General features: G+C 40.1%; 1 protein-coding gene across 1 annotated transcript in view; it reads left to right on the forward strand.

Annotated features, from left to right (window-relative positions):
* The window catches only part of Adam10 (ADAM metallopeptidase domain 10), an 86,748-nt gene extending 70,307 nt beyond the window's left edge, over window positions 1-16,441 (forward strand). The window contains exons 8-15 of the mRNA XM_013009942.1: window positions 1,172-1,335; window positions 3,173-3,356; window positions 5,733-5,883; window positions 7,515-7,698; window positions 8,546-8,654; window positions 9,048-9,268; window positions 12,469-12,595; window positions 14,155-16,441. Coding sequence (XP_012865396.1) covers window positions 1,172-1,335; window positions 3,173-3,356; window positions 5,733-5,883; window positions 7,515-7,698; window positions 8,546-8,654; window positions 9,048-9,268; window positions 12,469-12,595; window positions 14,155-14,249 — 1,235 coding nt within the window. The 3' untranslated portion in view covers window positions 14,250-16,441. The remainder of the gene's footprint in view (window positions 1-1,171; window positions 1,336-3,172; window positions 3,357-5,732; window positions 5,884-7,514; window positions 7,699-8,545; window positions 8,655-9,047; window positions 9,269-12,468; window positions 12,596-14,154) is intronic.
* Window positions 16,442-23,857: the final 7,416 nt, after the last annotated feature.

Consider the following 23,857-nt stretch of genomic DNA (forward strand, 5'->3'; position numbering starts at 1 on the left):
TCACAAGTTCATTCTAACTTTCCTGGAGCAAATTGTCTATCACAGTCTGTAATATATAACAGTGTTCACATGTTATACACCATACATGTGATCAGTAGCATGGGGATATTTAGTAGTGGTTCAACCAGATGAGCAGGAGTTCTTTGTTTCTTAAGTCCTGTTAGTTTTGTCGTATCTATGTACTTATTTTTGCTTGAACTCAGGTCCTGGGTACTGTCCCTGGGAGGCTTTTGCTCAAGGCTAGTACTCTACCAGTTGAGCCACAGCACCACTTCCAGCTTTTTCTGTTTATGTGGTGCTGAGGAATCGAACCCAGGGCTTCATGCATGCTAGGCATGCACTCTACCACTAAGCTACCTTCACAGCCCCTATTTATTTATTTTATTTTTATTTTTTGCCAGTCATGAGGCTTGAACTCAGGGCCTGGGCACTGTCCCCGAGCTTCTTTGCTCAAGGCTAGCACTTTACCACTTGAGCCACAGCATCACTTCTGGTTTCTTTTCTGTTTATATGGTACTAAAGAATCAAACCCAGGGCTTTATGCATGCTAGGCAAGCATTCTACCACAAAGCCACATTCCCAGCCCTCTAGTGCTTTTTAGACACGCTTATCACTTGAACCACATCCCTAACCCTTTGGAGTTAATTTTCAGAGATGACTAATCTCTGTCTTTTCCCTCTGTCTCTGTCTCTCTGTCTCTGTCTCTGTTTCTGTCTCTCTCTCTCTGTCTCTCTTTCTCTCTCTTGCTCAAGCCTTTTGTTGCCATTGTGGGCATCTCACACAGTTGGGAGCATCAGCATGTACCACCATGCCTGGCTTATAAGATTTTAAAAGATAAAAAGGTATAGGCTTTGACTCACTGTAAATATTGATATATTCAGATTTAAAGGAAATGTAAATACTCTCTTGCTAAATGAAAACACATTGATAATGAAGAACCAGTATAAGGGCAGTGTATTCAGTCCTGGAAGTTTCTTTCTGGGTGCCATTAATGTTTTATTTGAAATGATTTCCTAATCTTGGACTAAAGAGACTTTTGAGTATTTGACACATTTGAGTACCAATTGTGTTTTAAGTTGTTCTAATTTAATAAATGATTTCAGTTCATATTTACCTGCTTGGGGGCTGTGGGGACTAGGTAACTCATTTGACAGCTTCTGTTGTGCATTAGGAAGCTCTGGAGGCATCTGTGAGAAAAGCAAGCTGTACTCTGATGGTAAGAAGAAGTCCCTGAACACTGGGATTATCACTGTTCAGAACTACGGGTCACACGTGCCTCCCAAAGTCTCTCACATCACGTTCGCTCATGAAGTCGGCCATAACTTTGGATCTCCAGTAAGTATTGCCACATGACTTTGTTTTAAAAAATTCAGCAGCCCTTTTTATGCTGAGTGATTTTAAAAAACTGCGAATATAAATGTAAATATGAATTTAATTTTCATTTATTTATTTTGAGATAGTGTCTCATACTATATAGCACAGGTTTGCCTCACATTCTCTATGTAGATAGACCATGATGTCCTCAAACTCTCCAGCTTCATGCCTCGGTCTTCTTGAGTGTTAGGATTATAGGTGTACACCACAATGTCTGGCCTGTTTTATTTTCAGTGATACAAAATATTTTTCTGTTTTCTTACCAAACTAAGTTATACTTTCTTTGTGAAGTTTTACTCTTGATTTGAATTCTCATCACATTTTAGGGGGTCCAATACAGACCCCAGTAAAGGCTTGTTAAAGCCCATCTGGAGACAGAGGATACACAGCAGGGACTTGGGTGAGCCTGGGCCTGGTTGAGGAGAAAACAGTGATTATCTGGATGGACGCCTTGGAGTTCTGGTACCTTCTAGAGAGCGGCACTGTTGCAGTGCTCCAGGCCAGAGGAGTTTCATTAAGTCGGATTATTTTACGACCTTGGTTTGCCCCTTCTACTATCGTTCTGAATGATTGAGCTGAATGATATGATCTTACCCTTAAACTTTGTAGGAGGGCAGGGGCTGCTGAGCTCAGTGTGATCACATAAGAGTGCACTCTTGGGGAAAGTTCACATAGCTGTGCTCTGGTCTCTTCTGTATGTAATCAGTACTTGAGACTACTTCTGTGTACTCAGACTTTGTCTTCTGTTTATTCTGTCAAGTACTGTATGTGTCCAATGCTCTTCATTTCATTAAATTAAACCACTGTGTTTCTGACCTTAATCGTCATTTTTACTCTTTCCTATGTACTAATAAATGAGCTGTCTTAGGTTCCTGTTCTGTGTATTTGTTTCCTTCCTCTTGTTTTTTCCTACCTCAGTCTTCTCTAAACTAGTATTAGCATGTTGTATATATGTAAAATACATATATTTTAAAAAAGTAAAAATTTTTTAACTTAGGGCCCCATGCTTTTTTGCTCAAGGCCAGTGTTCCTACACTTCCAGTCCAGCGTTTTGCTGGCTAATTGGAGATGGAGTTTCCCAGGCTTTTTGCTTGGACTGATTTTGAATCATGGTCACATAGATCTCAGCCTCCTGAGTAGTTCAAATTGTAGGTGGAAAGCACTACTACTTGGCAACTTACCATATAGTTTGAATAATATTGAGTAGTTTTAAAGTAGTTATATTACTACTTTAGAGTTTAGATGGGCTTACTTTTAATAGGCTTTTATGACAGTTTGTCCTCAATTTTAGTGCCTATCTACAAAGTTCTAAATCATAGCTCGACTGCCACAATTCCTTATCTTCTGTGACATTGGCCTCTAAGACATTTCCTGCTTACAATATAAAATAATGTAAATCTGGGCGCTGATGGCTCATGCCTGTAATTCTAGATACTCAGGAGGCTAAGAGATCTGAAGATAGTAGTTCAAAGCCAGCCCGGGCAGGACAGTCCTTGAGACACTTATCTCTAATTAACCACCAGAAAAAAAGGAAATGATGCTGTGGCTCAAGTGGTAGAGTGCTTGCCTTGAGCTGAAGAGCTCAGGGACAGTGCCTAGGCCCAGAGTTTAAACTCCAGGACCGCACCAAAAAGAGTATATATCTATATCTATATGTATAATAATAATAATAATGTAAGATCCTTTCTAAAGGAGAGTCTACAGCTTTTGCTGGTCTACTAATGAGAAAATGCCATTTTTTTTTGCTGATCTGTAAATCTTGTTTTATTTCCTCTTTCTGTAACTTTCTACTTGGCAGCATGATTCTGGAACAGAGTGCACACCAGGAGAATCTAAGAATTTAGGACAGAAAGAGAATGGCAATTATATCATGTACGCAAGAGCAACATCTGGAGACAAACTTAACAACAATAAATTCTCACTGTGTAGTATTAGAAACATAAGCCAAGTTCTAGAAAAGAAGAGAAACAACTGCTTTGTTGGTATGTACATTTATCCAGCGTTTATATTCTGCTGCATCTTATAGTTTTTTACAAGATTATATTTCTTGCAAGTAAATACTGAGAACTTGTCACATTGGTTCATAAAGAGCACCCCACAATGGGCTAAACAAGAATTGAGGAAGATTTCCAGATAAAATCCCACCTTTTATTTTCAGTTGACATTTTTAATAGTAGACTCGTGTTCAGTAAAAAGAAGCAGTAGACTCTATACTCTTCACCCAGTTTCCCACACTGGGGCTGTCCTGCAAACCTACAGTTCAGTATTATAGCCACAACATTGCCATTGATAGATAAAATCCACAGATCTTCCCATTTCCAGGTTTTCCATATTCTCATTTCTGTTGGTGTGTATTTAGTTCTATACAGTTTCATTGCATGTATAGGTTTATACATCCCACCACCACAGACCAGATTCAGAATGGGCCAGCTGCTGCTGACTTACTTATACCTATAACTCTCAGGAGGCTGAGATCTGAAGGATCATTATTTGAAGCTAGCCTGGGCAGAAAAGTCTTTAAGACTCCATCTCCAGTTAGCACAATGACAAACTGGAGGTGTGGTACAGAACCAGCCAAGCAAACAAATGGAGAGAGAGCCCAAGACCTAGAGTTCAAACTCCAGTACCAGCCAAGGGAGGAGTGGGGGAGAATTTTCTGAGTGGAAATCCAGTCTTTGTAGAGTATTACAGATTCAGATGTGCTGTATATGAGGTGGTTGAAGGAAGTGGCTCTGTAGCTCAAGTGGTAGAGGGCTCGCCTTGAGCTGAAGAGCTGAGGGACAGCGCCCAGGCCCAGAGTTCAAGCCCCATGACCGACCAAAAAAAAAAAAGAAAGAAAGAGGTGGTTGAAATGGCTCCTGCAGTTCCCATCTGAAGCTGTGCTGTGACTTTTCCACCTGACTCAGCACCACAGAAAGAAAGGAGCACAAGTTGCAGTCTTTAGAGACCCTGGGCTTTGTCGGTTTTGCTCAGATTGGGGTCTCTAGTGAATCACAAAATCCTGAGAAGTTAGGTTTTTTTTCTAGAAAACAAAGGCATTTGTTGCTCCTTGTCATTCCCAGCAGATGATAAAGTTCTGTGATTTTTGTGATCTTACAAAAGCCAGCATTGCTAGGGTTTTTTTGTTTATTTCTGTTTTTACTGTGCTCAAGATTGAATCCACTATTCGGTTTTCATAAGACTTCATGGACAAAAACCAAATTGCTTGAGAAGAAAGCTGAAGATATTTTCTAAAACCATTCACTATGGTTAGGCTGGACTATCTAACTAGTTAACCAAGATGGGGCCCAGTACAGTTAGGTTGCAAGGGAATACAAAAGAAATAATGCATGTTTGTTCCCTTGAGCAACTTGATCTAGCTGAGAAGCACCACTAAGGAACATCTAAAATGTTACTTATTGAGTATAGTTAGGGTCACCCATTCCACAGGACAAAGTTACCTAACGTGTTCAATGAATAAATGGCATAAAGCAAAAAGAGAAGAGTGAATCTGTTATATCTATACGTAAAAGATGCTTGAATCAAATGGAAAGCCTTGTTTGTAACTTAATTCAGGTAAACCAATTGTGAAGAGACAGCTGAGGAAATTGAATGTGGACAGTCTATTAGATGCTATTAAGTATCTTGTTGATTTTGCTAGATGTGATAATGGTATCATGGTTATGATTTAAAAAGAAGAAATCTGGGCTGGGATGTAGCTCAGTGGCAAAGTGCTTCCTAGCAAGTGCAACGTCCTGGGTTCGATCCCTAGTACCAAAAAAAAAAAAAAAGAAAAGACAAAAAAAAAAAGAAAAGAAATTTGCTAATCCTTTTGAAATGGATCCTAAAATATTTACAGATACTCCAGAAAAGAGTTGTTGGGGAGTAAGGCAAGACTGGGCAATAGATGTGGGAGTTCGTTGTGTCTGCCCTTTTGCTGCTTTTATGTATATTTGGAATTTTCTGTAACAGAAAGTTTTCATTTTGTTCCTGGTTGATGCAGCTCTAACCTTGTTTGCATTTGTGTGTTATAAATAGTAGAGGCATGGTTCGATATAGCTCAATGTAGCATGGCCTAAATAGCAAGCAACTTGCTGATTCTGTAAGGGCCTTACAAGGGATGTCAGGTTAGATTCTCTCATTGTGCTGATTAAGATGCATCGGCCCCTATGAGGAAGCAACATGTTGGGGTACCATGGCTACCTCCTAGTAGAACCCTTGTTAAATCTAGGTCTCCCAATTTCCACATTCTGCTCTTGTTTTGCCTTACCTATTCAATCATTTCCTTTCTGTCTTTGTTACAAAGCTCTGAAGAATAGCTGATCTTAAATAAATTAATGTGTGCACTTAATGCTTAATCTGCTGTGCGTTCTTCTCAGAATCTGGCCAGCCCATTTGTGGAAATGGAATGGTGGAACAAGGGGAGGAATGTGACTGTGGCTACAGCGACCAGTGTAAGGACGAGTGCTGCTTTGATGCCAACCAGCCTGAGGGGAAGAAATGCAAACTGAAGCCTGGAAAGCAGTGCAGGTACCTGCAAAGCCTCCTTGAACACCTAGCAGACAGAACTGAGCTCAGGGGATGCGCATGCTCTTCACACTTTGTCCTGCCATGCTATTCTGTTGTTTTTCTTAGATGGCACATGGTACTTTGCTGTGGGTGTTTGACCTACTGAAAGTTTGTGTGGTGGGTTTTTAGAAAAGGGCCTGAAAAGGATACTCACATTATTTACTGCCTAACATTAAAAATCTGACCACCTTCTGTATTTTTAGAATCTTAACAAATATTTAGGTAACGTGGAGTACATACTTTTGTGATTTAGTGACATATAATTATTGCACTTGTCAGATTCACTAGTTTTAAATTATAAGCAGCGGAATCTGGTTTGTACAATACTTTAAAAATATCTGGTCTGTACCTTGGTTTGATTTTAGAATAAAATATGAGAAAAACTGATACATAATATATAATATAATACATATTGTAGCTATGAAAAAAAGTTACCTCATAAATCCATTTTCTATTAGAGCATTTCACAAAGGCAAAGAATGCTAAATGTAGTATTTTGAGCATAAAAACCAGATGCTCAACTCTTTTCTGTACTCACTGGAATGTTCAAATATAGTAGTTTCTTAATCCTGTAGTTTCTTTTTTTTATTATTTTATTTGTGAACATACTGTACAGAGGGGTTACAATTACATGAGCAGGATAATGCGTACATTTCTTACCAAGCATTGCAGCCTCCTCCTTTAATCCTGTAGTTTCTTATTCAGTAACATGTAAAAGATGAGGCTTGCCAGATATGGGGGCAAGGGTGATATTTCATGTCTGTAGTCTTACCTGTTCAGGAGACTGAGAACTGAGGGTTGAGATTTCAGGACAGTGTGGGCAGAAAAGACAGTGGGATTCCAGTTCCTGGAAAAAGGCTAGGCTAGAGATATGGCTCAACAGGCAGAATGCCAGATCTGAGCAATAAAGCCAAGCAAGAAGCCGGGCACCAGTGGCTCATGCCTATAATCCTAGCTATTCAGGAGGCTGAGATCTGAGGATAATGGTTCAAAGCCAGCCAGGGCAGGAAAGCCTGTGAGACTTTTATCTCCAATAAACCACTAGAAAACCAGAAGTGGCGCTGTAGCTCAAGTGGTAGAGCATTCGCCTTGAGCTGAAGAGCTGAGGGATAGCGCCCAAGCCCAGAGTTCAAGCCCCCATGACCAACAAAACAAAAAAACACCCCCAAAAAGCCAAGCAAGAATGTGAGGCCTAGAGTTCAAGCGCCTGGTCCCAGCACCAAAAAAAAGGAAAAAAAAAAAGACGATCCAAAAATGAGGCTGATCCATGCGTATATAGAAAACACCTAAGACTTGCCGGGCGCTGGTGGCTCACGCCTGTAATCCTAACTACTCAGGAGGCTGAGATCTGAGGATCAAGGTTCAAAGCCAGCCCCGGCAGGACAGACCATGAGACTCCTATCTCCAATAAACCACCAGAAAACCGGAAGTGGCGCTGCGCTGTAGCTCAAGTGGTAGAGCGCTCGCCTTGAGCTGAATAGCTGAAGGACAGCGCCCAGGCCCAGAGTTCAAGCCCCGCGACCGACAAAAAAAAAAAAAAAAAGAAAACACCTAAGACTTAACTCGGTTTACTCATCTGTTGTTTCTTCTAGTCCCAGTCAAGGTCCCTGTTGTACAGCCCAGTGTGCATTTAAGTCCAAGTCTGAGAAGTGTCGGGACGATTCCGACTGTGCAAAAGAAGGAATATGTAATGGCATCACAGCTCTCTGCCCTGCATCTGATCCCAAGCCAAACTTTACAGACTGTAACAGACACACACAAGTGTGCATTAACGGGGTAAGCATTTGGTGTCATGGGTTAATTTTTAATTTTATAGAATCTATGTTTTCAGAATGATTATTGACACTGAAAGCTACATGAAGTGATTTATCTTTGCTGGGTATGGTGGCATACACCTGTAATCCTGGCACTTGGGAGGCTAGGATGGTAAGTGTGAGGCCAGCCTGGGGTACTAGCAAGTTCCAGGCCAGTTTGAGTACCAAGTGAGATCTTGTCTCCAAAGAGAAAAAGTAATTAATGTTGTTGGTCTCTGTTTCAGTAATATCCCCATCTGTTCTCCCACAAAGCCCACGTGTTTGGTGACTTTTTCCAGCCACACGTACCCTATTCTCTGGAGAAACATCATGGCACAGCTAGGCACTGGCTGTGTCTATACTGCTTTTAGGATTTCTAAATTAATACATGGACTCTTTCTGTTCATTTTCTCTGCATGCTTTCATGCTTGTCACTTTCTTCTGCACAAGAAAGATCTGTTTTCTTCTCCTGAGGAGCCAGAATAACCAGTGTGGAGTTAGTACTCATCTGATCTCTTTCTGTATGGATTCAGTGCAGGGTTTTTTTTTTGTGTGTTTTTTTTTTCCCTTCTTGCTGCTGCTTGAAAGGTTGTGCTGTTTTATTCGCATTACTCTCCATCAGTGTTTATATGATCCCAGTGCTGATTCATCTTTGTGTTTTCATTTTTGTTTTGCCATCCTGGGGATGGCACATGCCAAGCAAGCGCTCTCCCACAGAGCCACATCCCCAGCTCTGTTGGTTATTAACTTGTATTTCCACATTATTGCTTTGACATCGGAAGCTTAGCCCTGCCGATCGATGACTGTGAATAATTTGTGTCTCCTGCCAGCAATGCGCAGGTTCCATCTGTGAGAAGCATGACTTGGAGGAGTGCACGTGTGCCAGCTCTGATGGCAAAGATGACAAGGAGTTATGCCACGTCTGCTGTATGAAGAAAAGTAAGGCTTGTCCCCTGCGGGAGGACAAAGACTATTTTCCCTACATTTTAACTGTTCAGCTTCAGCATCTACTTTGGACAACAGTGTGCAACTAACTCTATCCTCTTAAGGAACTTTTTAATCAAGTGTAGTATTATGTCTCTAGCATGATGGTCCCTGCAATGCTATGAAATAATACACTACCAGCTTTTATGGCAGTAATTTATATGAGTGTGGTAGGCACTAAGTCATGTTTATATGGTCATATTGACAGCAGTGTCCCGCTTCACTAGTGGAGGTCCGTTGAACATGTCCTAGTGATGGTTTTAGGCAATTCCTTCTTCTTCTTTCTCTTCCCCCTCCTAGCCCAGTAGGACATCTGACCTTTGACTTACACAGGGCCTTCTTTTCCAGTGGATCCATCAACTTGTGCCAGCACAGGGTCTGTGCAGTGGAACAGACAGTTCAGTGGCAGGACCATCACGCTGCAGCCTGGGTCTCCTTGCAATGACTTCAGGGGCTACTGTGATGTCTTCATGCGGTGTCGATTAGTAGATGCTGATGGTCCTCTTGCGAGGCTTAAGAAGGCAATTTTCAGTCCACAGCTCTATGAAAACATTGCCGAATGGATTGTGGTAAGGATAGTTTTTCTTGATTAAAAAAACCCTAGCTTAAAGTGGTTTGATCTGAATTTTAGTTGATCAAAGGTCACTGTTGTGGGGAAAATGCTCACTTCCTATTTATATGGAATTACTCTATATGCAGATTTTTGAACTTTAAATATCCCTGCTTGTTACTTCCTTCCGCAGTGATCAGAATCTCCACCTGTGCTCATGCATAGTGGTATCAGCTGGTAGAATCTTTTGTTCCACTCTACTCCTTCCCTTGTGGCCTCGGTGGGTAGAGCATTTTCATGGGAATTCTTCCTTAAGTTGTTTTGGAAAGCTCAGCTTGCATTTTATATTTCTCCCTAATGTCAGTATGACAGATAGCCAACTATGGGTTCTACTTTGCTGAGAGATGAGCAAGAAGATGGTGATTTCTAAGAGTTTTTCCCATCTTTTTAATATATTTTCTTGTGCATGATAGGAATGTTAAACAGAGCAAGGTCAGACCAGGACCTTTTTCAAGCAGATCTGTTAATGATTATTGAGGCTCATGAAGCATTACTCTGAACTGGATTAATTTTTAAGTCCATGTTTCTCCAAATTTGAAAACATAGAATTATCTGGAATGTTCTTTCTGTTGATTTAAATTATAACTAATAATGCACAGTAAGTTAGACTAGTACATTTTGACTCTTATTTGTCATCAGCTATTTGTAACTGACTATAGTGAATGATATCTCTCTGTTTCATAGGTAGAATTACTTTCCCAGAGTTGACTTCATGGTTTTTCTTTGTTTGTTTTTAACTCCCAGGCCTTTTTTTGAACTTGGTACCTTCTCTTCATCTTACAGTTTTTCTTAACATCTTTGTGTCAGTGCCAGGTCAGAGCTTGGCACAAAGCTACCATTTAGGTCAGGTGCCTGTGGCTCACGCCTGTAATTTTAGTTACTCAGGTGGCTGAGATCTGAGGATTGCTGTTCAGAGTCAGCCTGGGCAGGAAAGTCTGTGAGACTCTTATCTCCAATAACCCACTCAGAAAACTTGAAGTGGCGCTGTGGCTCAAGTGGTAGGACACTAGTCTTGAGGAGCTGAAGAGCTGAGGGACAGCGCTCAGGCCCAGAGTTCAAGCCCCAGGACCAAAAAAAAAAAAAAAAAAAAAAGTTGACACTCAGTAAATATTGATTGACTAAATGACAAGTCTCCTTTCTTCCAGACTAGTAGATAAATTGTAATCTTTTCTTCTGAGATACAATGTATTTGCATTTATTAGATCAGGCACTTCCCTCCATCTTATAATACATAAAAGATAAAACATGTATTTTAACTCCCTTTGATAATTCTCTTTCAAATGGAGCATTTTAAAAAAGAATCAAGCCTAGCAAAAAAGAAAAAAGCCGCATGCTAAAATATACCAGTTGTATCAGCTTTTCCTTGCTTCTTATACACTACCATGTTTCATTTCCCCAGGCACTAAGTTCTGAAAATCTAGGAGTGTTGGCACTAAAACTTCTCAAGCTTTGGGCTTCTGAGCCATGAGTTACCTGGAAAACCTTATGGAGGTCCAGAAACACTGTTAGGTAGCCCAGAAGCTCTTGAGAGCTCAGATACTCCATGTTAGTAAATATTTGTTGATCTGACACTATATTTGTTGTGCCTTCTTGTGCAGTCATTCTTGGAGAGCTTTGGTGGGAATCTTTAAAGGAAGAGTTTTAGGTAAAGGAATGGCACAGTCAATTCCATACTTGGAGTCACTATAGTGTGGTGGCCATGTGGTAAGCAGGGAAGAGGAAGGAAATGTGTTAGGGCGTGTGATACACATCAGGAATGGAAGCATGTCCTATACCATAATAGTCACTGATTTGAAGTAGTAGGAAGACCCTTGACCCCAGGGATTGGGTCACATTACAAGTGACACTGTCTCCCCAGAGGGGACTTGCAAATGTGTTGTAGTTGTTAGAGTAATCAACTGAGGGGCTGTGCTGACATTTGATATAGATTGGGGTTAGGGATTGCTCAAGATAGACTGAAGGAAACCTTCTACTCTACCTCTTGATACTAACATTTGAGGGTTAATAAAAGTAGAAAAAAATAGAATTCCATGGAAAACTTATATAGTAAGGAAAAGGGAAATGGTATTCTAAATACTAAGGGTAGAATTCTGCAATTTATTTTCTATAGGAAACAAAGGAAAATTATAGGAAACAGTCTGACAGGCTCAGCAGGATATATGAAATAGCTTTTAAAAAGTAAACCTGTGGGCTGGAGGTATAGAGCTCAAATGATAGAACGCCAGCCTCGTCAGCTCAAGGCTGTGATTTTAAGCTCCAGTACCACAAAACAAAGTAAACTTGTGATTTCAAGCCAGATTCAGCCCTGTCAACATGTTTTGTGTGACTACCCGTTGCTTTTAGAAATTTTGAATGAGTTTGCCAGCATTTAAAAATAGATTCACTTGAAGAAATAGGCATAGGCAATGATTTTCTGAATAGCACTCCAATTGCTCAGGAAATAGCAAGAATTGACAAATGAGATTACATCAAATTAAAAAGCTCTGCACATCAAAGGAAACAATTTACCAGAATGGGGAGATAACATAGAATGAGAGAGAGAAAAAGAAAGCTTTGTTATTCAATGAACAAAGGATTAATATCCAGAATACATAGAGAATTCAAAAAAAAGTAAACAACATGATAGTCCAAATAATAAATGGACAGATGAATTGAAAGGATGTTCTTAAAAGGAGTATAAAATACAAAGACAAATCCATGAAGAAATATTCAACATCCTTCACCATAAAGGAAAGGAAAGGAAAATTTCATTGAAATTCCATCTCACTCCAGTCAGATGGCTAGCAAGAACAAATGATGGTGGGAATGTAAATAATGAAGCCACGGTGGAAGTCAGTATGGAAGTTCCTTCTGAGTTCACCTTTCTTTACTTTTATTTTTAAGTAGTTGTACAAAAGAATTTCAACGTATCACTTTATGAGTACAATACATCTTGATCAATGGTGTCCCTTCCATCATTCCCCGCCTCCTAGTTCCCCTTTAAAATGATAAAACACATTCCTTTTTCCTTTTGTGCCCCTCACAGCTGGCACTCTGCCACTTGAGCCCTACCGCCAGTCCTAAATGTTCTTTAAAAATGGAGATGTGATATGTTCTGTTGTACATTTTATATTTTAGAATATTCTAGCTTTTTAAATGGGAAAATCTGTTTGTCTCTAGGCTCATTGGTGGGCAGTGTTACTTATGGGCATCGCCCTGATCATGCTAATGGCTGGATTTATCAAGATCTGCAGCGTTCACACCCCAAGTAGTAATCCAAAGTTGCCACCGCCTAAACCACTTCCAGGTAAGGCGTTCCAGCTGAGCATGTGCTTCCACCACTCACAGACATTGAGCAGGTGCAATTATCGATGAGTCTTTAGTAACTAATGTTATAGAACTTTCTCCTAAAGAGCAAATTGTTGCGTGAATGACTCAGCTTGATGTTTTAAGTGTGCTTTTTATCAACCCCGTCAACCAAATGACTGCCAATTTAATGCTAAACATCCAAACAATTCTTACAACTAGAAATCTTGACTTTTCTTGGTATTTGTTTTCTTGTTTTGTTGCATAATGCCTTTCCTTGTTTTTATTATATATATATATATATATATATGTATGTATGTATATAAATGGTAGTTAAGCTGCTTTAAAATGACAGGTCCTTTCTGTTTTTTAAATAATTTTGTTGATTTTACTGCTTTTAATCTCTGTGCTCTTGAAATATTTTCTAGCCTGGAAGGTCCTTTTCCCTATGGCTCAGTGAAGCCTGTAGGCAGTGCAGATGCCAGTGTGTAGGAGAGTCTTAGGGTAGGCACCTTCTCATCAGAGCCTCAGGTATGCTGCTCTCAGGACACCTGATAGCATCAAGTGTGGTGAGACCCTGAGCTGAGTGACCGCATGCCCCTCCTACTTCCCAGGAAGGAAGTCTCTTGTCTTGTCTCAGGCCAAGTCTCTACCCCACAGAAAGGACTTCACAATTAAGGATGTTCTTTAGGTTTCTCTGTTTTCCCTTGTGGTTACCTGTTTTAGGGCAAGGGAGCCCAGAAACCATGTTAGGGAACGGGATTTAATTGGGGATCAGAGGGAATATGATTTTGATAGCATTGCTTTTCTTAAGTTTATAGGATTAGCACTCTGAACTTGGGTTAGTCTTAAGGGACTTCTGAGGACCAGCTCATACTTTTGGTACAATGACCAATTACAGTTATTTTCAGTGAAATCAAGATTTTATCGTGAATTGGTTTTATTTTATTGGGGAAAGAGCTGCTGTTGGTAGACCCAGTAAATGAAAAGTGCTAAGACTTTCATCCTGAAACTCCTGAGCAGGCTATAAGTCAGTTGTGGCTCCTGTTGTACACACCAGGCACATCAGAGGCGAAGTTATTTGCCCAGTCACTTAGTAGATCCCTTATTGAACAGCCTATGATAAATGCAGGCCTTCCAAGGGCCATTTACATAGAATTTCATTCCCTCAACTAATTTTGAGGGCTTTATACAGCCTCGGGGCTGACTGTGCCCCCTTATGCTAAGTTCACTTACGACTACTGAGTACTTGAAACATGGCTAGTCTTAATTGAGATGTATTCTTAAATATGAAACCTCTAACACACTTCAAGACTTAGGGAAAAAAAAGGAAAAACCTCACTAATGATGTTTTATATTTGAATACATCTTGAAACGGGATATCGTGTGTTAAATGCAGCAAATACCAAAACGATTTCACCTGGTTGTTTCATTTGGCCTCTAGAGAGTTTAAAGAGTCTCTGGTTGCTGGTTTGTGTTGGGCTGTGCAGACTATAGCCGGGCGCTGGGAAGAGCAGCTCATAGCCAACTCACCTTTCCACCTCTGTCCGTGACTTGCAGGCACTTTGAAGCGGAGGAGACCTCCACAGCCCATTCAGCAGCCCCAGCGACAGCGGCCCCGGGAGAGTTATCAGATGGGACACATGAGACGTTAAACTGCAGCTTTTGCCTTGGTTCTTCCTAGTGCCTACAATGGGAAAACTTCACTCCAAAGAGAAACCTATTAAGTCATCTCCAAACTAAACCCTCACAAATAATAGTTGAAGAAAAAAAAAATGGCAAGAGATCATGTCCTCAGACCAGGTGGAATTAACTTAAATTTGAAAGCCTGAAAATTCCAATTTGGGGATCGGGTGGGGTGGGATGGCAAAGGAACTCAATTTTCTTATGGACAATATTTTTAACCTAATGGCACAAAGTCTTAGAATATCATTCTGGGCCCGTGTTTCCTGTTCTTCGCTGCTGCGTTGTCTTCACTTGCAGTCAGACTTGGCTCTCGATAGACTGATACCACAAAGTGAAATAGATCTATTTTTTTTTTCAACTGCCAATCACGGATTGGAGGCTCGACCACCTCAACATTGGAGACATACTTGCCAATGTACATACCTTGTTATATGCAGACATGTATTTCTTACGTACACTGTACTTCTGTGTGCAATTGTAAACAGAAATTGCAATATGGATGTTTCTTTGTATTATAAAATTTTTCCGCTCTTAATGAAAACAAGCAAACAAACAAACTTACTGTTTAATTGACATACTCAGGATAACAGAGTGGTGGTATTCAGTGGTCCAGGATTTGTAATGCTTTCCACGGGCAGTTTGGAACCAAGAATCAGTTTCCCTTTTCCTTATGCTGGAGTTGGTTCTTCGTGCATTTTCTCCCTTATGGAATGGCTGCCGTGAGCTGGAGGGGCTGTGCTGGGCAGAACAGTGGAGTGTGGTCAGACTGGACATCCGCATACCGCTCACAGCTAGCTCTTCATGTACACGTCTGCTTTCTGCTTACAGATGTGATGCCTCCTAACCCGAATCCTCTTGAATTGCTTAGGTGAACTTGGATTCATGCTTTGGTAGCAGTTCTATCCGTGAACCGATTTCTTTTCATTTGTTAGCCTACTTATATTTGTATTTTTCATCTATCTAAAGTATGCTAATGTGCTTTTTGTTTGATAAGGAAAAGAGAAGCTGTGTCTTCACAGAAACATTTGAACAGGTTTTTCAGCATATTGTCACTGATCATGGCTAACCACTACAGACAGGAGTAGTTCAAGTTGTAGATAGGCCTTCTGATATTCTTTCCCTGAGATCCTTTAATAGAACTGAAGGCAAAACAGCACAATGTCCCATTCCAAATTTATTTTGTAAGCAGATGTAAATAACTGGCTTTTTTTTTTTAAGAGAGAAAGCAAAAGCATTTGATGTATTAACAGGCTTATTGCTATGCAGGAAATGGAAGGGGCATTACAAGAAACTTAAGCTTGTGACATTATTTACTGCTTCTGTTTTCCAGCTACATCATTTCAGTTAGAAATAAACAGCTACAACTTCCTTTGCTTCACGTAAGAGGCAGAATTAGGGAAGGCTGAGATTTCTATGGTTTGGCTTTTTTTTCCCCTTCTGTTGTTGCTGTTCCTTCCTTTTTCTTAAGAGTATAAGGTTTACACAATCATTCTCATAATGTGACGCACGCCAGCAAGGCCAAAAAATGCTAGAGAAAATAATGGGATCTCTTCCTGTTAACTTGTACAGGATGTGGTGACTTTTTTCAAAATACAGCTTTTTGTACATGATTTAGAGACAAAATTTTGTACATGAAACCCCAGATAGACTATAAATAATTCTCGACAAACCAGTAGGTAGATATGTATGAAATTGCTTTTAAATCATTTAAATGCCTTTGTTTTTGGACTGTGCAAAGGTTGGAAGTGGGTCTGCATTTCTAAACTGGTGACTTTTATTCTGCAAGAGTTCTTAGTAACTTCTTGGGTGTGGTAGACTTTGAGACATGTACATTTTTTTGCTTGTAATGTTATCCTGTGGTAGGGTTTTGGTGGGGACAGACTGCTCTGCTTTATTTTTGAGTCTAAGTTAAATGTGTTCTGAAAGGAGATACATGCACTGAACTCTTTCCACTGCAAATCAAGATGTGGTAAAATGCAAAGATCAAGAGACATGAGATCTAATACTACTGTCAGTTTAATGTCCACTGTGTTTTATACAGTATCTTTTTTTGTTCACTTTGGAAATTTTTACTAAAAATTGCAAAAAATAAAGTATTGTGCAAAGATGTAAGGTTTTTTGAAACTTGAAATGCATTAATAAATAGACTTGATGAAATCAACTTGAAGGTTCTATGCTCTTTGAACCCTGGGAACTGTCAAAGGAGTTCCCCACAGGCAGCTTCTCCTTCCTAAAGGAAAGACATCATTATGCAGATAGACTGCTCTTCCCATACAAGTGTAGGTAGCTTTATTTGTAGTTTGGAGTCCGTGTAGGAAAATGTTTTTTAAAAAAGGACATTTTAAAACATTCAGTCTCAGCTGTTTTTCACTATATCTAATCAATATTCAGTACTTCTCTTGCAGGAAGAGCTGAATCATACTGGAAACTTGTGGTCTTATTTTATTTTATTTTTTGAAACCTGGAATGCTAAGTACTTCATTTGTTTTAAAGGTCTAGTTTAGCCAGGTGTGGAAGCACATGCCTGTAATCCCAGCACTCAGAAGACTCAGGCAGGTGGACAGTGAGTTTAAGGCCAGTGTAGGCTGTCTAGAGAGCACCTGGTTTTAAGCATCTAGAGCTGCAATGTAGCTTAGTAGTAGTATTTTTGATACCTATCATGCACAAGACTCTGGTGTAGTTGGAGGGAGATCTAGCTGAATACATTTAAAATTTTTTGATCCAAAGTTTTCCTGTATTGTCAGAGTCAATGCAAATAAAAAGCTGACAAGTACTACCTAGAAGAGGAATTATATGCTTAAAGTAGTACTCTGTTTGGAGAAATCTGCCCCAAATTCTTTTTTTTTAAGACTAAATGATTTACATCTCTTGAATAAGTAAAGGTCCAAAGAAGAATTTTATTTATTTTTTGTATGTGACAAGGTCTCATTTTGTGGTCTAGGCTGGCTTTGAACTCATGATCATGCTGCCCCTACCTCCTGAGTAGTTGGATTTCAGGTACTTGTCACAGGTTCTCAGCTTGCAATGTTTTAGTATTAGATTTACTTTGTTAATTGGGGACCACCAAAATGAATATATTACATCTAGTTAGTCATGAAACTTTCCTTCTTCATTAATTGAGATAATTATCCATTTGTCATTTTTTCCTGTAATTATTTCAAGTCTGTTTGGAACTTTGTTTGCTTTGGAGCAGTTTTCTAAGTTTAGGCACAAACTCACAACAAAATGTTTACTGTTTCTGGACTTAGAATATTCCCCATAGTGTCAGGCTGTTGTTTTCAGAATTACTTAAAGAAAAGATCGTTTTAAGCAGGTCACCGGTGGCTCATGCCTGTAATTCTAGCTACTCAAGGCTGAGATCTGAGGATTGCTGTTTGAAGCCTGCTTGGGCAGGAAAGGCTGTGAGACTCTTATCTCCAAATAAACTATTCAAAAGTGGCACTCTGGCTCTAGTGGTAGAACACTAACCTTGAGCCAAAGAAGCTCAGGAACAGAACCTACACCCCGAGTTCAAGCCCCAGTACTGGCAAAAAAAAAAAAATAGCTTTATGTGGTTCATCTTGGGCTTTTTTGTTTGTTTATTTGGTTGGTTGGTTCGTTGGTGCCTATACTAGGACTTCACTGAAAGCTGGTGCTCTATCACTTGAGTCACAATTCCCCTTCCAGCTTTTTGGTGGTCAATTGCAGATAAGACTCATGCGCTTTGCTTCGTAGGCTGGCTTTGAATCAGTGATCCTCAGTCCTCAGCTTCCTAAGTGCAAGGATTGCAGGTGTGGTCTCGTTGGCACCCAGTTAGTTTCAGCATTTCATATTCTTGATTAGAAACAATTGATGCTAGACGCTGATGGCTTACACCTGCAATCCTAGCTGCTGACAGTTCAAAGCCAGTCTGGGCAGGAGAGTCTGTGAGACTCTTATCTCCAGTTAACCACCAGAAAACCAGAAGTGGCTTTGTGGCTCAAATGGTAGAGCACTCACCTTGAGCTGAAGAGCTCAGGAATAGTGCCCAGGCCCAGAGTTTAAGCCCCACAACCGACCACCACCACCACCAACAACAACAAACTTGAAAGTTAGGCATATTGGTTTGCATCTGTAGTCTGAGCTATACTAGAGACCAAGGTAGGAGTATCACCAAAGTCTAGGAGTTCAAAACCAACCCGAGCAGCAGATCAAGACAAAAACCAAACAAAGCCCACCATCCATTGGTTGAACTTTTTCCATTTATTATGGGTGTAATATTTCCATTACTGTTTTCTGGAATCAACCCTTAAGATACAAGTGGAGCCCTTCTGTTCTATCTTGCTATATTATTTGTCTTAGATATATATACACAGATGAAGTACTGTTACATTCACAATTTATGTACTTTATAATTGGTAAGCTTTTCTCTCCTACAGAGAACAACCAGATACTAGGTAAAAATAGAGGGCTGAGTAAAATATTTATTCAGTTCTTCTCTTCTTTGAATCTCCACTAAAATGATTGGGATAATACCACGAGGACAAGATGAATGGAAGAGGAGAAATGAATGAGAAGAAAATTCTGGAAATTGGGAAGCAGATTGAGAAATCATGTCTATCTTGGCAACCCCACAAAAGCCAAATCTGAATGCAGTGGAGACAGAATGATACAATTGGCACAGTTAAGATTTGTGGACAAGCCCGGCATGGTGATTCATGCCTGTAATCCTGGCAATTTAGGCTAAGGATTGAGGTTCGAAGCCACCCCAGTCAGGAGAGTTCATGAGATGCTTATCTCCAATTAACCATAAAAGCTAGAAGTGGACAGTGGAACTCAAGTGGTAGAACCCCAGCCTTCAGTGAAATGGGTAAAAAATAGTGCCCAGGCTTTGAGTTCCAGCCTTGGGCCTTCTTGCCCAAGACTGAAAGCATAATATAGACATTCATAGTGTATGTCCGTTGTCCTAATGACTAAATATTTTATTCTATAGTTGTATTTTTTTGGGGGGGGGGTCCAGTCGTGGGGCCTGAACTCTGGGCCTGGGTGCTGTCCCTCAGCTCTTCAGCTCAAGGCTAGCACTCTACCTCTTGAGCCACAGCGCCAGTTACGGCTTTTTTCTTTTTGCTTATGGTGCTGAGGAATCGAACCCAGGGCCTCAGGCATGCAAGGCAAGCGCTCTACCACTGAGCCACCTTCCCAGCCCTATCGTTGTATTTTTTATGTTAACCACTTCCTCGCTATTTAATAGAGACTAGACTGTTGATTATTTTTCATATTCTTGTGTGGAAATCCTAAGCTTAAAAATAAACTCCAAAAAAGTGGAATTTGGGAGTTAAATTTTTTTTTATTTTAAAGATCATTGATAGAAAAGTTAGAATATTGTCTCTTAACATACAAGAATAATCTTTTTAACGAGTGCTCCCTGCATTAAACAAAAATCTGGGGGTGAATTGAAGTCATAGAGACACGGAACTGTTTTCATTTTAGCAGAAATTCATGGTAATAACTGATATTCCTAATGATTTTTTTATAATGATCTTTTTAGTGGAGTTAAACTTGAACCAGTCAAGCTAACATAATTAATTATATTCTGCTCCAGTTACAATGAATAATTGATTTAGACTGTTAGGGTGAATTTTGAAGCGATCAGTCACTCAGCAGTCTTAGCAAGAGGCCATAGACCCTTCCTTGCTTTCTAATTTGTGTGTGGCTTGGTAACTATTAAGGGAAAATAATTATTTTCTGCTAAACATGTCAAGGACTATGGTTAGGTTATCCACATTAAACTTGGGTGTCTCACTTGGGAACAGATGTTAAAGTACAGTTAATGTACGGTAAACTAGATTCTTCTACCCTTTCTTGTTTAAATAATAATGACCCTTGGAGATGGAAATGTATCTTGAAAAAGATAACTTAGAGTTTGTCTTTTTAGTCAGCATGGAGAAGTGAGAAAGAATTTGTGTGGCGTAGGATCTTATAGGATCTATGAGTTCCCCATTCTATGAGTTGTAGAGGTCATTTTGGAAAACATGAAGCCTGTAGATGTTCACAAATTAAGTCATTTCACATGCCATTCTGACTGTGTTTTCAGTAACTTCACTTCCAGCTTTTTGGTAACCAGTTGGAGAGAACAGTTATGGAACTTTATTGCCTAGAGCTGGTTTGATTATAGGGGTGAGGTACCAGCTCCCCTCCCCCGCTTTGAATGTATTTTACTATCCTTTTCTTCCCTGACTTTGGGGTGGGAGTTAACCTTTTGTGTTTCTAAGCACCAAAGTGCTGGGTTTATAAATTAGTCATTTCAATATGTTGTGTGTATTTAGTTTGTGATTGTCATTTGTTTTTGTTTTTCATACTTATCTATTAGCAGCATCTCTAAGTGAATCTGGCCTGTTAACCACCTTGTTCCCTTTCTAGCCCAAAGCCTTCTCTCGCCTGGTTTGGAATTCTGTAGTTCCTAGTGGATGCAAATGTTGACAAGTATGGACCGGTTCCTCAATCCTTTGTGGGTCTTGAACTCAGGACCTGGGTACTGTCCCTGAGCTTTTTTTTTGGGGGGGGGGGTCCGGTCATGGGGCCTGAGCTATGGGCCTGGGCACTGTCCCTCAGCTCTTCAGCTCAAGGCTAGTACCACTTGAGCCACAGTGCCACTTCCGGCTCTTTTCTTTTTGCTTATGTGGTGCTGAGGAATCGAACCCAGGGCCTCTGGCATGCAAGGCAAGCGCTCTACCACTGAGCCACCTTCCCAGCCCCTGTCCCTGAGCTTCTTTCACTCACGGCTAGCGCTAGAGCTACAGTACCACTTCTGGCTTTTTTCAGGTTTGTTTTTTGTTTGTTTGTTTTTTAATGGTCAGTTGTGGGGCCTGAACTCTGGGCCTGGGTGCTGACCCTCAGCTCTTCAGCTCAAGGCTAGCACTCTACCACTTGAGCCACAGCGCCACTTCTGGCTTTTTCTCCTTATGTGGCACTGAGGAATCGAACCCAGGGCAAGCACTCTACTGTTGAGCCACCTTTCCAGCCCCTTGTTTTGTTTTTAATGGAGATAAGAATCTCATGAACTTTTCTGCTCAGGCTGGCTGAGTAGCTAGGATTACAGGAGTCAGCCACTAGCACCCATCCAATCCTCTTCACCAAGCAAGGCCTCTGCTAGATGATAAGAATAAAGTAGTGAATGTCACCATGGTGAAGCGGGCATCCTGGAGCTCATTATACCATTAGCCAAATCATCATGTGAATCAATATGCAACCCCATAAAGGATGAGTGGTTGGAAGCAGTCTTCAGTGACCCAGAGGATTCTCACACAGAAAGAATCAGGACCTAGAAATTGCTTGAGCTAGAATCTAAAGGGTTAAGATGCTTTTGATGTAGATTGAAATTAACTACTAGACACTAACTTAACTTTTCTCAGGGGAAAAAGGCAATACATTTTGTTCTTGTTTTTATTACCCGTAAGCAGCCATTCAGAAGTATCGGTTTTTGTTTTCAAAATGATCTTTCTTCACTAGGTGCGGTGACTCACATGTGAGGCAGAAGATAAGAAGAATTGCACATCTCAATGGCAAGGGTGAGGCCCCTGGGTTCGAGCCCCTATACCTCCAAATAAAGAAATAATGAGCTTTTCATTTTTGCTTCTCACGCTCTTGTTTGTACAGAGCTGGTGAGCCCAGTGGTAGGAAATTCTATCATTCCATTCCAGCTTTCTTGGCCCCACCCACACAAACAAAATTCTGACTCACCAAGCCAAGCTCTTCATCTAGATACACTCAAAAAGAAAGAAAAAGAAAAAGAGGACTTGAACTTAGGGCCTTGTACGATCATAGCTGGTACCTTCCTACTCCTAACTTACTCTGATACCCTAGTACTGACCCCAACTTGCATTCTTGGAATAAAATCTTCCATGGAAACAATATATTTGTGTGCGCGCACCAAAGCCAGTCCTGGGGCTTGATCTCAAGGCCTGGGTGCTGTCCCCTGAGTTTTTCACACTCAAGGCTAGCACTCTACCACTTCAGCCACAGCTCCACTTCTGGCTTCTTTGCTGGTTAATTGGAGATAAAGAGTCTCACAGACTGTCCTGCCAAGGGTGACTATGTACCATGATCCTCAGATCTCAGTCTTCTGAGTATTAGGGTTACAGTCATGAGTTACCAGCCACTGGCTACAATACATTTTTTAAAGATTACATTGCTGAATTTCCTTGCTAAGACTATTTTTTAATTGCCTTTATTTTCATAAATGAAATTGGCCCATATTTTGGGGGAAGGACTGTCATTTTCATGCTTTGATACTCTACAGCTTTTCGTTATGGTCTTAAATAGTCTGGATAACATTATGATGATCTTTTTAATTTTTTTTTAATTAGAGAAAAATTCAGCTGTGAAACCATCTGGTCCTTGTGCATTTGCATGTAAAATTCTTAGAATTTCAGCTTTCTTGTTTATTGCATGCAACATTTTCTACCATTTTGTAGTGTGGTGTGGTGTAGTGTGTGTGTGTGTGTGTGTACACCAGAGAGGCAGAGACTTACATATAATAATGAGTAAAATAAAGGCATAACATTAAAGTACAGAAGAAAATCAAATGCTAACTGAATTCTAATGATTCTTTCTAAGGCAATTGAAGCAAAAGCACACATTTATCATGGAGAATAAGCTGAAGCGACAGGAATGCTAAGTAGGCTCTGTTCAATATTACATTTAGATATAACTCACAAATGAGGTGGGGAGGAAACTTAAATAATTCGGTCAATGGTCAAGAGAAACTAAATTGGAGAGTGGTAGTAGTTATTTCCCTCCCTAGAAATACTCTTCTTAAAAATATATACTTAAAGGCTAGGCACTAGTGTTCATGCCTGTAATCTTAGCTACTGAGGAGGCTCATATCTGATGACTGTGGTTCGAAGCCAGCATAGGCAGAAAAATCCATGAGACTCTCCAATTAAATCAATAAAAATCCATAAGTGGAACTGTGGCTCAAGTGGAAGAGTGCTAGCCTTGAGCAAAAACGCTAAGGGACAGCGCCCAGCCCCCGAGTTTAAGCCCCAGTGTTGGCACAGAAACACAAAAGCAAAAATTAACATGCTGCTAACAATGGGAAATATGCAGCTCTCAATAACAGTGATAACAACTCAATAATATAATAAGGTAATACAACTCAGGAGATGTTGATTAGCTTTCAGGAGGTATTCTTGAGTTACAAGATTCATTTACTCAAAAGATGGAAGGTGTGGTCCCATGAGATTTTGTAACCCCTAGCCTAGTGCAATTCTTGCATGTGTGGTGATGTTTGTACAACTAAATCTGTGCTTGTGCTCATGTCAATATAGCCCAGACAATTATGGACAGTACCAACATCTGATAATGATAGCAAATTGGCTCACATATAATGTAGTTATGGGAAAAAATAGTCAATGATAAATTAGCTAATAAATCTATCTTCTATTATAGCATTTCACGAAAGGCAAATAATGAATGCCGAATGTAGTGTCTCAGATGGTACCAGATGCTCAAGAACTTTTCTATACTTATTGGGATATTCAGATATAATCATTTCTTATTCCAGTGTTTGAAGTTGTGTACCAGAAACATACTTACCATTTAAGAGGTGAGATTTGTC

The sequence above is a fragment of the Dipodomys ordii genome, unplaced genomic scaffold (assembly GCF_000151885.1).
Source record: "Dipodomys ordii isolate 6190 unplaced genomic scaffold, Dord_2.0 Scaffold11, whole genome shotgun sequence".
Classification (NCBI taxonomy): domain Eukaryota; kingdom Metazoa; phylum Chordata; class Mammalia; order Rodentia; family Heteromyidae; genus Dipodomys; species Dipodomys ordii.